General features: G+C 34.3%; 2 protein-coding genes and 1 long non-coding RNA gene across 5 annotated transcripts in view; 2 read left to right on the top strand and 1 right to left on the bottom strand.

The window, feature by feature from the left end:
* Positions 1-1,917: 1,917 nt before the first annotated feature.
* LOC147838179 (uncharacterized) lies at positions 1,918-6,253 on the bottom strand. The gene is made up of 4 exons (XR_015523464.1): positions 6,069-6,253; positions 5,782-5,844; positions 2,399-2,529; positions 1,918-2,154 (listed from the first exon to the last, which is right to left on the bottom strand). It is a non-coding gene; the product is annotated as an uncharacterized LOC147838179 (long non-coding RNA).
* On the top strand, positions 5,639-8,520 carry si:rp71-17i16.6. Of its 3 annotated transcripts, none has more exon segments than NM_001386531.1 (5): positions 5,639-5,881; positions 5,990-6,076; positions 6,175-6,272; positions 8,080-8,177; positions 8,275-8,520. In NM_001386531.1, coding segments are annotated over 5 exon segments (459 nt in total). In that variant the 5' UTR covers positions 5,639-5,870; the 3' UTR covers positions 8,440-8,520.
* Positions 8,521-10,124: 1,604 nt separating this feature from the next.
* Positions 10,125-16,149, top strand: part of lamb2l (laminin, beta 2-like) — a 77,331-nt gene continuing 71,306 nt past the window's right edge. Inside the window, exon 1 of the mRNA XM_087306883.1 lies at positions 10,125-10,198. The gene's annotated coding sequence lies outside the window, so the exon portion shown is untranslated. The remainder of the gene's footprint in view (positions 10,199-16,149) is intronic.

Here is a 16,149-nt window from a genome sequence, read left to right as displayed (position 1 = left end):
AACAAGTGTGCACACATTGCTAATTATGGGCATTTTTATGGGCATTTATCATTAAAGCGTCTTGAAATAAGCAGGATTATGGGGTGGAACGCATCAGATTCTAGTTAGCACAGAATATCTGATATGAAGCTTAAGAGTGATTATTTTTTTTATTTTTCAATGATTTGGAGTATACTAACATATAGATGATCATAAAGTCTGCATGAAATCACAATTTACAATTTGTATTTTGTAAGTAAGGTAATCTATTAAAAAAAATATATTTATTTTTTTAATCCAAGTCTAACCCTGAAAAAGCAGTCCTTCTGTGTTGCTAGGGTAAAATATATTTAGCCATGCCCCTATAACCATTTTTTTGCTGCAAGTGAAAGAAAAGATGAGGAGTGCAAAAATAAAGCCCTGCCCCTACTCAATATTCAGTTTCAGTTGGAAAAATATCATCATACTGGCAACTTTAGCTTCATGCAGAAGTCTAACATATTGATACTAGGGATGCAATGATTAGCTCATTTCAATATTGACCACATTTAAATCGTCACAATTAATTAATCGTAGGGGTTCTCAACACTGCGTTTCTGCACAAAGCAACTGACTAAACAATCTAAACAAAGTTGTGCCAAACTTGTGCAACTTCAAAGTTCAGAGCTCACAGAGGTGAATCCCCATGCATACTTCATTAAACACTGAGGCAATTAACTAAGGGCTGTTCATATTTCCCGTCTTTTGCGCACACAAGTTCGTTATTTTTAATGGAGGCGTGAAGCTTGCGCATGGCGTGACACGCTCACCTTTTCCAGGCGCACCTAGTTGAAAGAATGCCACAAGTGCACTGTGATCACCTGACAAGAACTGACCGATCAGCTTCATACGTTGTATAGAATATCCACATTTCTACTCTGATGAGAAAAAGAAAATATAAAAGGAAAATACCAAACAATTTAGTAAAATAAATAGTGGACTAAATGTGCCTTTCAGACAGAGGTTCACCCCTTGGACAACGTTTGTTCTCTTTAAAATGGAAATACTTACATAATATGTGGCTTAAATTGACAAATACATATTTTTTTATTCATTTTATTCATTTTCTTTTCTGCTTGGTCCCTTTATTAATTAGTGGTCATCACAGCGAAATTAACCACCAACTTATCCAGCATATGTTTTATACCTAGCAGTGGAAAACCCCCATACACCCTCATTTACACCCTCATTCACAAACATACACAGACAATTTAGCTTACCCATTTCACCTTCAGTATACCACATGTCTTTGGACTATGGGGGGAACTGGAGCACCTGGAGGAAACCCATGCGAACATGGGGAGAACATGCAAACTCCACACAGAAACGCTAACTGACCCAGCCGAGGCTTGAACCAGTGACCTTCATGCTGTGAGGTGACAGCGCTACCCACTGCGCCACCACACCACCCCTTATTTACTGATTGATTTATTCATTCATTGTTCTGTCATTTATTTTCAGTGTGAAATTATTACTTATGCTTGAATGCCAAAACATTTTTTTTAAAGTCCAAAGAGAAATGGACTATTGTTTGTTTTTATTATTTTCATGTGATTTAAATTAATGAATGCATAATAATTGTGATAACTGTGAAACTGTGATTATTCCTCAGACTATACCCGTACAACCAAAATCTATAATCATTGCATTCCTACTAACATCTCAAACCTAATTTTTGACATCATGGGGATTTTGAGAAAAAGTAATTTAGAAGTAATTAATTATTTATTAATTAATTATAATTAGTAATTAATTGTAAATACTGCAATATTCTATAAGAATTGCCCTTTCTGGTGACCTAAGGTGCTTTGGTTTTTTAAAATCTCAACAGCACTAAAGATATTTTTATAATATAGATGTTTTTTAACCTAAAATTAAAAAGACCGTAGAACATAGGTTGAGAATTCATAACAGAATTGTTCTCTCTGTTTATGTAAACTTCTGTGATATTATACAAGCCTGTGATTTTCAAATAATTTTTTTTGCAAATGTGTTTGTGTGCTTGTACTGGTTATGTCCTGCACAGATCCACTGTCACGCTGATTCTGGGAGGTCTCGTCTTTTCAGCACTGATGGTCCATGGATAAACTGCAGTGACACACTGCCGCGTCCTTCAGAGGGGCCCTCCAATTACCACTGAGACACACAGGCCACCAAAAACGTGAAAAAAATGTGCATGCTATGTCTGGAAATCTCCTAAAGAAGCAATCCATAAATCGAAATGAGTAAATAAGACTGGTCAGAGACTAGAAGAAGATTTTTTCCTCATTAGCAGATATGTTTAAACTGACCAAGACTGCCATTTCGATTTGTTTGACCTTTTAAATTCATTTAAAGTGGCAGCACAAAAAAAAAAAAAACTCCTCCGCTATGCTTTTACCTTCTGTAGCGTGACTGATTTCCTCTGGTGTTCAGAGTGGACTGGGTTTTTCTAGCACCATTTGAAATCGGTCGTGCTGAAAGGTATGGCGTCGCCTTCATATGTGCAGGCAGCAGACCACTTTGTAGTCCCTGAAAAGACAGGAAATGGATGGGGTGATGTTTGAAGTTGTATATCAACAAACCACTGGTGCAGAGACAGAAATGTACCATTATTTATTGCCTCAGTTGAATTAAAGTAACCAGATCTTTGAAACTTTTGTCACAACTTAATGTCTTTGTGCTTAATCCACCTAATACATTTATAATTGAGGTTTAGCTCATTTGGGTTGAAACCTGTATAAGGAAATTTAGTACTGATCTATTAAGATTAGATAAGATTCATTCATTATTTGTTCATCATACATTGAGTCGATTCAATCATAACAATCATAACTTTACACAACAAATTATAACAGCAATTATAATATTATTTATCAATATATGGATTTTTTGGGATTTTTAAAAGCTACGAAAAACTTAAATGTATAACAGGAAATACGGACTATTGTTATTGTTTACATCCCTAAAAATGGTCTGTAATGATCAATCAAAATGTGTTTAAACACAAGTAAAAACCCAGATACTTAAGTATAAAAGTAGGTTTTATTTTTAGAAATGTTTCCTTCCTTTTATTTTAATGTAACATTTGCAAATGCCATGGCAATCTAATAACTGAACATTTAATTTTAGCAATGTTTAATATGTAAGTTTTTTTTCTAATTTACATTGTTTTAATTAATAACAGTCACACGTGTTAATTTGTTTTTAGACTAAAACACTTAATTAACTAATCTAATTTTATACTATTAATTGTTTTGTGAAATGAGAAACAATGTTCTATTCTGTAATAGTGTTTCTTGAACAAATCTTAAATAATAAATAAAAAAAGTAGATGTTAAATTTATTAAAGGTCCCTGAACATTTATTCAAGGATCAAAAAATGTTTACTGAGCAAAATGTATTAACATACTACTAAGTATTGGATTGTGGTGAATTTTAATGAAAAACGCATTCAAACTGTTTTCAGCGAAACATTAGATAATTAAAACATAATCATATTTCAAAATAGTTTTTCTGAAATTATAATGTAAATATACTAGGCATGGGCCAGTATAATATTCTAAGGGTCTGATAACCTTGCATAAAAAAATTCACGGTTTCACGGTATTATGATTTTTGCTCTAAAATATGTTCTTTTTAAATGTCTGGGTAAACAAACTAAAACTTTTTATCTGCTTTGAACACAATGAGTCGGAAATTGCATATTATATAGTACGCTTAAAACAGTATGCAAGCAGAGTAGTATGTTCGAATTCACAAGCTTTGTCCCAAATATCACACAATACACTATGCACTTTAGCACTATGTACTTATGCACTTACAAACTCGACAGCATGTATGTAGTGTTCCCAAAAGAACACTAATGGATTTTTTACTAAGCGGAAATTCAAACTCGTTTTGACGGTTGCCAAATTAGTGAAACAAATGACCAAACAACCCAATAATATCTGCCGTAAGTATAACTGCATTCACCATCGGGAGGTGGTATAATCCCTCTCGTAGGAGAATTTTGCTTTCACAATACAAAATAAATAAACTAATCCAACATCAGTGCCCGTAAGCTTCACCCCTTCCTCTACGTGAGCAAAGCTGAGACCGTTGAGTGCATGAAGTGTACATCAGTAGTAAATTTAAATTCAAATGCATTACCTGCTGAGTAGTAGGTGATTTCGGACGCAGTCAATATATTTTATTTTAGGAACATTTAAAATATTTTGGAGCAGTAAACATGTCTGGGAAAATCAGTCAAGTTAATCATTGACTTCTGCTGTTTTGTATGTATTAGAGCTGCTCTTTTTAAGAAATAAGCAGCTTTAATGAAATAAGGAAAAAATAATAATAATAAAGTTAGCATTTTGCAGTCAAATTTGATAAGAATTTATTTTAGCAAAAGAAAAAAAATTGAATATATTTTGGACAGAATTCAGTGTAAAATGTAAGAAATTATTTATAAAGATAGACAGGTCTACAGAATTATTTTAGAGTGTATCAACATGAATAGCAGCTGATGTTTTTGATCTAACAGCTGAAAAACTACATGATGAACGCTGCGAGTTTGCATCAGGATGATGATACATGAGCCGCCTTTTTAAGCAATGTTGTTAGGCTATATTGCAGAGTTTGATGCTGCTGAGCTACTTTCATAAATTTGGCAACAAACACTTTACATAAAAATAGGAAATGCTAGTTATTTTATACTAATGTATCAATAGGATGTGAGGACTAGTTACCTACCTATCCTCGCTCACTATACTTCAGCTTCGTCTCTGATTTTTGAGGGGTCCCCACAGCAGACTGAATCACCAATTATTCCAGCAAATGTTTTACACAGCAGATACCCTTTCAGCTGGGAAACACCCATACACACTCACATTTGCACACTCTTATACACTGCTGCCAATTTATTTACCGATTATTCACCTATACTGCATGTTTTTGGACTGTGATTGAAATGAGTACTTTTACTTTGTTACTTTTGTACATTTTTGAGGCCAAACTTCTTTACTTTTACTTAAGTACAAACGTGAAGTCATTACTTTTACTTTTACCAGAGTCATTTTAAACATGAGTATCTGTACTTAAAAGATGTGTGTACTTTTGCCATCTCTGAAAAACACAAATAGAAATCTTTACAATTTAATGGCATCTTTGGATATCTTTTCTGCTGGAGATTCTGTTGTCCTAAAAACAACAACAAAAAAAACTCACTTATACCTTAGGAATGGTATAACAGAAAGTTTTTTGTTTTAAACCTTGACTTTTCCAAACCGCGGTATGCCTTGAAAACGATTATCTTCCCATGTTATTATACAGTCTTAATCTTATTTCTAATTTGATTTTGATATTTCCTTCACAAAGTTTTACTAAATCATTAAAAAGTGAATTAAATCTTCATGTACTGTGACACATATGACGGTCACTGGTTCAAATTGCTATTGCTAATATTCGTAAAGAAGTTAACATTTAATTTCTAGGCACTGTCTATTTTAAAATTCTCTTTCATTCCTCAACATCACTTTGTCTGATTAGTGTCTCTCTTTTACTGCTCATCAGCTTTAGAATTAACAAGACATGTTTGGACCCGCAGCTCCAGAGTCAATCATTAAACACACATGCAAACATCACTTCTGAGCCAACGCATACTATCCCACAATCCCTGGACAGCAGAGGCAGGTGTCAGAAGGGATGGGACTCTATTTGCCCTCATTCCTAAGAGGAATCAGGTGCTTTCTGTCACCTGGACTACCAAATCTCCATGGATGTCACAACCAACCCACTTGCCTGAACTGAGACCTGTCCCAATCTGATCCGGAGTCAGTCAGCTGGATGTCACCCTCAGTCTTTCTAAGAACAGAGAGAGGAAATCAAAGATGACCATTAGGTGAGAAATACACAATTATTGTTCTTGTATTTGGTTGAGTGCTACTAAAGTTTGCATTCAATGTTACATTTTAGGTGACTTTGCTATGTTCTGTAAAAACACTTTTAGGATGACGGAACAACAGTTTGACATGATGATGGAAAATAAAGAGATCCAGGATGACTGCAGTCTAAAAAGCAAGCAATACCTTCTCGCGTGTGTGTTTTTTTGTAGCAGTGACCCTCAGTAATGACTACACTTGATGTATGAGTTGAAGAAGATGACTTTTAGACCGCTGTTTATCTGTCTTTTAGTTTGTTTGATGAATCGACTGCAGAGTATTTCCTTAGCCCTTCCTCATGCCCAAAGGAAACACCTCCATGGTTTTCCCAGCTGAAAGACAATTTGAAAGGTACTTTTTGTTGTTGTTTTAAAGATAAATATATGTATAATAATACAGTTATTTAATACATGTGGACTTGGACCATTAAACCAGCGTTATGTTGTACTTATGTTAAGTATATTTGTAGGTATAGACAACAATAAGTTGTATCAGTCAAAAAGATGGATTTTTCTTTTAAGCCAGAAGTCATTAAGTAAATATCATCTTCCATGAACACATTTTTTTGAAAACTTCCTTCTATAAATATATCAAAATGTAATTTTTGATTAGTAATTTTCATTATTAAGAATTTAATTTGGACAACATTAAAGGTGCTTTTCTCAATATTTAGATTTTTTAAAATCCATTTATCAAATCAAACTTCAATATGGAGATATAAATATAGTTTGCAAACATTTATCCTTTTTTGCAGTGCAGGGTCTCATTTACTCATAAAAGGGACTGTATAATATATGAAACCAGCAGAAACCCTGTATATATATATATATATATATATATATATATATATATATATATATATATATATATATATATATATATATATATATATATATACATACACATGTATATGTATAAACAACAAAACAAATGTAGTTATTTCTTAGACACGTATTGTACTTAGTCAAAACAAGAACATTTTAGTTGCATACAATTTTTTGCAATATAATTTTTTGTTTTTAATTGACAAGTTTAACATTGTTAAAACTATATTTGATGTTGAGGCAATTACATGAACAATCAAAAATATATATTTGTTGGCTTTTGGTCCAAATGGATTGAGAATAACTCCTATTCAATTATTATCATTTCTTATTCACTTATTAATGTTATGTCTGCTCCCCCTTACTTCTGTAAATAGTTCTTGTAGAGATGGAAGAACACGTAAAGGGATATACAGCTGTTATTATCCGTTTATGATATTATTATCATAAAGAATTGTGTAATTGTATTTCCTTGATTAGTGAATTTAATTTAGAGAATATGCTGTCTAACATCTGTTGTGAATTACATCTCTTTAAAAAAAGTTTTATTGAGATGAATTTTTGGTGACTGGATGTCTGCCCTACTGGCTAGTTTTTTCTTGGACAGAGTAAAATTAAGACCTATTATATATATATCAGTATTAGTTTCTAATAAATCATTTATACAGTTTTAACATGTATAAAATTTATTGTCTACATAAACTCATGCAACATTTTTAGAATATTATCGATAATTACATAGTGTCTGTTTAAGTAACATGAATATACTTAAAGTAAAATATTCACAAACCCGTATTTCATGAAAGAAATGCTCCAGTCACAATATGACAGAATATAACAAGGTGATATAATAGAAACATTGATACACTTACAGTAAAACAATGAATCTTTCAGCAAAAATTTGAGCATTTGTTTAATGTATTACTAAAAAAAACTTTACATTTTTGGCTATAAAATCATTACATACAAAATCCTACATATTATTTTGATATATTACTGATTATTGTCCTAATTTGTTGTACTGTTACCAGCGCTGAACATTTTTTAGGAACAACACTTTTCACCAATCTTTGATGCCTAGAAATCATTTACTTGAAACAGAAACTTACACATTCTAAATATCTTAACTTTTTTGTACAAGCATTCATTTTCCTTAAAAGTGAATGACAGATTACATAGTAACATGTTCTGTGTGTATTTTTTGGTCCAATTTGAAAGAAAATAATTGGGGGATTTGGAAAAAAAACTAAGAATTTAAAGAAAATATATAACTTAAAAAACAGAAGATATTGTAAGATATGCAATAGCTAAGTAAATTTGGTCTCTATCATCAGATTACAGTGCAGTTGCCCTGTGGGACACTCTGAGACTGCGCTCTACACAGATACTGCAAGAATCAAACACAGAGCCCTCGATGGAGATTACTGATGAGGTCTGACTCTTTAACATCTCACTAACTCAGTCAACTGTGAAATCTTGAAAGTAATCTTTACCAATGTGAGCTAGCAACATACACTATGTCTTCACAGATTGCCAGACGGGTAACAGACTGGAAGACACAGATAAAGCAGGACCATCTGACCCACCTTTCAGAAGTGAAATACATGTTTCATTGTGCTCAGCGTAATCAAGCCATCTCTGCACTGCTTTTAAAACAAAACCCTCTTTTTGACTATCAGATCAATAATGACTGAATAGATTCCTGCAGATTCTTGCAGAACAACCAAATAAGTGCAAATGCAGAGTACTCAATAAAATGCTCAATTATTCATTCATTCAGTTTCTTTTCAGCTTAGTCCCTTTATTAATCAAGGGTTGCCACAGTGGAATGAACCACCAACTTATCCAGCATGTTTTACGCAGTGGATGCCCTTCCAGCTGCAACCCATCACTGGAAAACACCCATACACCCTCATTCACACACATACACTACAGAGAATTTAGCTTACCCAATTCACCTATGGCGCATGTTTTTGCATTGTGGGGGAAACCAGAGCACCTGGAGGAAATCCACGCAAACACAGGGAGAACATGCAAACTCCACGCAGAATTGCCAACTGACTCAGCCAAGGCTCGAACCAGCAACCTTCTTGCTGTGAGGCGAGAGCGATACCCACTCCGCCACCGTGCTGCCTCTATTGGTTTTGCTTTGTTAAAAGGTAATTGTTACAGGTGTCTGGCTTTCCTGAAAATATATATTCTTTGTGTTCAACAGATAAACTCATAAAAGCTTAGAGCCACTTAATGGTGAGTAAACAGTGAGTAAATGTTCATTTTTGGGTGTGCTTATCCCAGTGTTGCATTGTGATATACAGTTGTACTTATAATTCTCTACCATTGGAGGGCAGCAGACTCTAAATTTGCCTTTAACGAAACAATTGAAATTGTCTACTTGTTTTGCTCCTGGTTGACAATTGTAAATTGTCATCTAGATCGTGTTTTCTATTATTTTGTGCAGTTATTTGACAGTTATTAAGCTTATTTAAAACTCTTAATTAAAAATTACTGCATTTAGAGATATCCTCTTTTAGAAGATCTCATTTGGTTGCAAAAGATTAAAGCACTGACAAAACGTTTACAATACTAGCACTATGGTAAAATATGTCACTACACAATACAATAAATAGCTGTCATTCCTAACCATAATGCCTGAAACCATTAATTTGTATCATCCCACACAAACTTTGTACTCTAGATGACCTCGGCTGTTCATGCGTTATTAACCCTATTGCCCTTGTTCTCACTAACCACTAATAACTAACAATTTAGGGTTAATTATAAAACAACCAATACGTGTCGTGTTATAGTGCTGGAGAGTTAGTAAGTAAGCACCTATAGAAAAAACTACCTAGTTACTTAGCGAGTTATACTTTTTACTTTAGTTATTTTGTCACTCGTGGATGAAAACTATGAGCAAAGATTTGATTCCACATAATTTTCTGTGCTATTTTTCTTCCTTATGAAATGTTCACAGAGCAAATACATAACTTTTCAAACTATGAGTTTAAGCAATAAAACAAATATCCGAAGTCACGTGATCATGCACGATTTGGCGTATATTCGATGATAGCCTACATGGATGATCAGTATCGATACTGGTGTAGTTTTATTTCTTTTAAAATAATAGTACAGTTTCTAGTTGATTTTGTTACTTAAGCCTCGGCTTAAACCTTGAAATCTGACAAAGCATACACATTAACTACAGTAGCAACGTACGTGGTACGCAGAGAGGAGATGAACTACCGCCAAGTTTGCGTAAACCTTGTCAGCTTCGAACATTACTACATTAGATTACTACAAGCCATCATGTCGCCACACTCTCTTACCTGTTTATAATACTGTCTGAAGGAGGGAAAAGCGAGAGCACTCCTCCTTCAGTGAGTTGTGCATGTGTGAACAGGTGGACGCGCAGCACGCGAGAGGAGCGCTCGTGCTTATGAGAGCCGAACACAGGTAAGAGCTATAACTTTGTACTTTGATTAATTCACAACTACCTTTTGAGCATAACGTCTTAATAAAAGTCTTTTCAAATGTTTAAAGGTTGAAGTTAAACCGAATAGTGCACTGACTTACGAAATTGGGCAGCAACATAAAGCCTATTTTAAATGGACTTTTCATTTCAAGTGCAGTGCTACATTTGCTGCTGTTTCCAAGATTAAATAACTGATGTATGTTATTTATGTATATTATATTTGCGTTTTGTGTTGACCAAACTAATGCAATTGATTAGCCTAACTATTGTAAGAAAGTGCATTTGTCAAAAGTGTACTTTTACTTATAGAGTTATAGTGGGAAAGCATACTCTGAAATAAGTACAGGTAATTATTTAAAAAATTGTCTTATGGAACAGTAGATGGTGACACTTGGACTGTAGATAGAGATCTGTCATAATAGTTTGATTGCAGTAATAAAAAGGCAAATTACATGCATTTAAATATAGAAAATATAAGAATTTATCATTTGCAGGACTGAACATCCACACAAATGACAAAATGCAATGTGTAAAACAGCAACAGGACGTATTGCAGTTATTATATTTTTAATCTGGTATAATTTGGGTCCACACATGATGTGTAAGTACTGTAATGTAGCATTTTTGCAGAGAAAATCTGATGCATGATTAAGTCAAATGGTTTTTGCAAGAGTAGAAAAAAACATGGAATCATACAGTAGTAAAAAAAACTATCATAAAATAACACAATGTATGTGATTAATAATTAAAAAGAGCCCAAACATGACTCAAGCTAAATTCCTTCCCTGTACTCTTTAAAAAAGAAGAGTTTTTACAGCTTATCAACAAGTGTTCCCAAACATTTCCCGACACACTTCTCTGTGAAAGAACAGATCAGTTTACATTCTTATACAGATAGTTTATAAAAATAAAAGTTCTCTTGAAATTTATGTCAAGTAATTTGGAATAAATAAAATATATTTTATGAAGGGCTTACATTTATTTATTTATTTATTTATTTATTAAAATGGAAGTTATTAGTGCTCAAAATTGTTTTGTTAGCAACATACTTTAAAATACCTGCTTTTACATTCTGCAAAATTCATCCAGATTTGGAAATATTGACAGAATTATGAATTATTTAAACTTTTCTGATGTTCTGCTCAGCCACAGAATGTGACAGCTGCCATTTTCATGCAAAAGCATCCCTGTAATTGGAATTAGTGTGGTCTGGCTCAGGTATTTAATTCTAACACAATAAAACTGATTTCCCTGTATCCAAAAGTGATTTACCTGTATCCATAAAACGTATTATTTACACTTTCCAGTGGATATGCATGTTTTTGTTCTGTTGCAGCATATTTTGAAATGCTAGAGCTATCAATGAACACTGAGGGACAAAACGCTTAGACTAGTAACAGCTGACTTTTCACCTCTCTACACTCTCATGCAATGACTTGAAAACCCTTTCACACTGAGCAAAACATCAAATAAACCCCTGCTTAATCATAGGGCTGCACAATATATGCAATGCAATGTTGAGTTAGGATTATAGATGACTAAGAACCACAGGAAAAAGCACTAGCAATAATAGAATGCTTAAATTGACATAGAAAATATAATTTATATATTCATTCATTATCTTGTCGGCTTAGTCCCTTTATTAATCCGGGGTCGCCACAGCGGAATAAACCAGCAACTTATCCAGCAAGTTTTTATGCAGCGGATGCCCTTCCAGCCGCAACCCATCCCTGGGAAACATCCACACAGACATTCACACACACAGTCATACACTACAGACAATTTTGCCTACCCAATTCACCTGTACTGCATGTCTTTGGACTGTGGGGGAAACCGGAGCACCCGGAGAAAACCCACGCGAACGCAGGGAGAACATGCAAACTCTATATATGTAATTCATTATATATATACTGTATATGTATGAATTACATAAAAAGAAATTTATATTTTACTCCACTACTTAACCATTCCATTCATTTGTTCATTTTCAGCTTAGTCCCTTTATTAATCAAGGGTCACCACAGCGGAATGAATCACCTGGTTATCCATTATATGTTTTACACGGCGGATACTCTTCCAGCTGCAACCCAACACTGAGAAACACCCATACACTCTTACTGTACACAACGACCCATACACACATACTGTACACAACGACCATTTTAGCTTATTCAATTCACTTATTGAGCATGTCTTTTGGCTGTAGGGGAAACCAGAGCACCCGGAGGAAACCCACACGAACACAGTAAGAACATGCAAACTCCACACAGAAATGCTAACTGACCCAGCCAGGGCTTGAACCATCGACCTTCTTGCTGTGATGTGATCTTGCTACCCACTGCGCCACCATGATGCCCAAAACTATCCCAATCAATCTAAATTAATGACTTTACAAGTATAGAGCTATTTAAGTCATCCGGTAAATTTATATTTATATCCCAATATCACAGACAAAAAATATTGCAATGTCAATTGCAATGCGTTTAGCCATACTTAAACGTATACATGTTTTGCCAATCTTTGTTAGCTATAACACAAGTTTATATCTTTATCAGTTATATATAGCATATAATTAACACTTATCATTATGTTTACATTCAGTAGCTAGCTAAACCACATTTTTTCATTACCATATTTTCAAAAATCATTTCTAAAGACTTCAGAATCAACATTTTGATTGTGGACAGCTTATTCACCAAATCCATCATCAAGTGACAATGATATTCACAACGGTAATTGTTATGCAGACAATTTTTGCTGATGATGTTCTTTATGCATGTGGTAACTATTAGTGACGGGTTAAGGGTTTATGAATGCTAATGGTTGTTAGCTGACAGTCAGACACAAGGCAACTTAAGGCAGAGCTAGAGTCATAAAGCATGGGAAATTATCCCTTTTTTTCTGAGTACAGATTTAATCGGCTCTCTTTTGACCTTTAGCCTCATTGCTGTGGGTGACAGTAAAGTTTAAAGAGTTCCTCGAGTCCTAGACCTCTAAGATTAGTTCAGGTTCTTTAGACTTTGTTTGATGCTGATAACCACACCAGTCGAGCAACCACCATTAAAATGAATGTGAAAGTTAATGGATAGCTTTCTCCTAGTATTCTAAACCCGGTTATGCCTAACAGATAGCAATGCCCACCTGCGAATCCTCCCTCTGAAACACTGATAACTCCTGAGATTAGTTTAACCACATGTTTTGGAAACGCTAGATTATGTCTGAATCCTCTGCAGTCATTATTCGCAGCTGTAGGAAAGGCTGTCAAAACATAGTCTTTGTATCTCACATCTCTCATGATTACGTTGCTGGCCGCTCATTCTCTCTGGAGCCTTATTTAAAATGTCAGTCCTGTGATTGCATGGGATTTTTCGGGTTTTTGAAGCAGCCCCGGAATAGTCTCATCAGTCAGTTAGGATTTTGTTAACTGTCAGACATGATGACGGAATGGAAGTTCTCAAGATATGACATAAGTGTTGGCAAATATACACAGAGCTTAAAGTGAAAGTTCAACCAAAAATTCTAATTCTGTCTTCGTTTACTGATTTTGTACCTGTTTTATACCTGTTTAAGTTTCTTTCTTGTTAAACACATGGCATATACACAGGCATATATACTAAAGAATGTCCCATTGTGTTTTTTTTTTTATTCCTACCATTGATATCAATGAAAGTTTTTTCCAACATTCTTTTAAACATTTTGTTTTGTGTTCAACAGAAAGAAAAAAACAGAAGTTTGCAACCACTTGAGTGTGAAGAAATTGGTCAACTATCCCTTTAAATTCTTTGTGATTTCATAACAGTTCGTTTAATGATAACTGCTTTTAATATTGAGAATCGTGCAGTTTCACTGGTTTTGGTAACTATTATGGGAGTAATGCAGCTCTCTCTGGCATTCTGAGAGGAATGCAGGGAATTGTACAGTTCCGGAATATCACTCGTCACTCCACTGAACATTCTGGAATGACCCTTCAGGTCTTTCTCAATCTTTCATTTCATGGAAGTTTAAACATGATCATCAAGTGCAACATGAGGAATTCTTTAACATGTAATTGGTTCTTTGATCATGCACATACATTATCTCCTGAGAGCCCTGATGAGGCCTCTTGATTCTCCTCATCCCTCAAGCAGAAATGACAGGAATCTACTATTTCAAAGTCGCATGAAGGCTCAGCTTTGTGTGCATTGGGGGTGTCTTTTTTGGAATATCTATAATCAATTGTCATTCAATGATCAGTAAATTAATTATTGTAAACTAACATAACATACTTTGCTCCATACATAAATTCATACATAAGTACACACTCTTGAAGCAAAATCTACTGTAAGCCCAATAAGAAGTTATTTGTTTTAAATTTTATTTGCAAATTTTGGGTAATTTCAGGCAAATATAAAATGAAACCTCTTAGAGATTTAATCAGATTAACAGTAGATTTGGAGTTTTTGTTGAAGGATGTGGTAAAATGCTATGGTCAAAACAGGTGCAAAAAGAAGCATACAGGTAATCCCAAGAGCGCAGTCAACAAAACAGGCAAATGGTCAGGACAGACAGCACAACAACATCAATGGCAAACAAGACAAGAATAAACAACATGACAGGACAGACAGGGAAAAAGCACTTTGAAATGCTTTAAAACAAGACTCAGCAATGTGTGTGAGAATGAGAGCAGTATTTTTATTCCATGTAATCAGTCTATGATGAGCTTCCAGCTGTGTGTATGCAATCATCGGTAATCCGGAACTGGTGTGTGAAGTGCCTGATGGGAGTTGTAGTTTATTTCTGAGACAGAATTGTAGTCCGAGTGGATATTTTTTGTTGTCTTGACAAACCCTGTAGAAAACACACTCTTTCATCTCTCGGACACTTTAATTAGTTTTTGCTCTTTTGCATCAGACACTTTATTACAATCACCCCATTTCTCAAAAAAAAAAAAAAAAACATAAAAATTGTTCATTTATAAACTGTGCTTGACACAGGTGAGTGGGCTTAACAAACTACCTGTAGAAACATTCTTCTCTCTCTCAATTTTTATATGTTACTTGCTTTCGATAAGTTGATTTTAAATAAAAGTTAACTAATTTCAGATTATTTTAATGTGTCAGATATGTAGTAATTGATTGTGGATTTATATAACCATTGACAAATGAACCATGTGTTTAATTAAAGTGCCGGATGTTGCTCTGTGACTGAATGTGAAGGTGAGCGCAGGTTTTAAGTTTGCTCTTGGCTACTGTTTGGTCTTACTCCGGAAAAGCCAGAGGGCGAGAGCTGATGCAGGAGCACTCAGGTTGTCTGGTTAGAGATTAACCGTGGTGATAGATGGCATTAAAAAACCAAACACAGGAGCCAGAGTCTGCTGTGCTACATTAAAGTTCAATATCCTGTAGAGCTGCACAATACAGAGAAAATAATGTGATTTTGTTGTTCAGTTGATAACAAGATATAACATTTCTCTAGCAAAATGTAACTTATTAACTATTTCTTGAAAAATAGTTGATTTATGTAACGATCACACTAAAATAAATAGGTAAAAGAAAATTTGTTCTGATCTAATTGAATCAGGCAAAAAACTTTATCACGATGCAAATATTTTGGCTATAACTTACTAAAAAGCTTCCCAGACATTTTGATTTGTATTCACTGTTGTCATTTTGCTTGTTTGTTACTACTCCCACCCTTATTTTTTTATTTTCAGCCTTTAGGTTTGAGGCACTAGGCTCACCATTGGGGCCAGTCTAGCCAATAGCATAATTGCACTAAATGAGGAGGCGGGTATAAAGATAATTATGCTCCATTTGATTGGTCAGATTTGCAAAAATATGCAAGACACAACTGCACGGCACATAAATAAATACAACTGATCACATCTCTCTCCAGTATGAATATTTTATGTACTGTTACTGCAATAATGATTTTTTTCTATATATATTGTGCA

Source organism: Danio rerio, chromosome 23, assembly GCF_052040795.2.
Source record: "Danio rerio strain M-AB ecotype USA chromosome 23, GRCz13ab, whole genome shotgun sequence".
In the NCBI taxonomy this organism is placed as follows: Eukaryota; Metazoa; Chordata; class Actinopteri; order Cypriniformes; family Danionidae; genus Danio; species Danio rerio.
The sequence above is the reverse complement of the archived record's forward strand: the minus strand, read 5'-3'. Positions and strand labels throughout refer to the sequence as shown.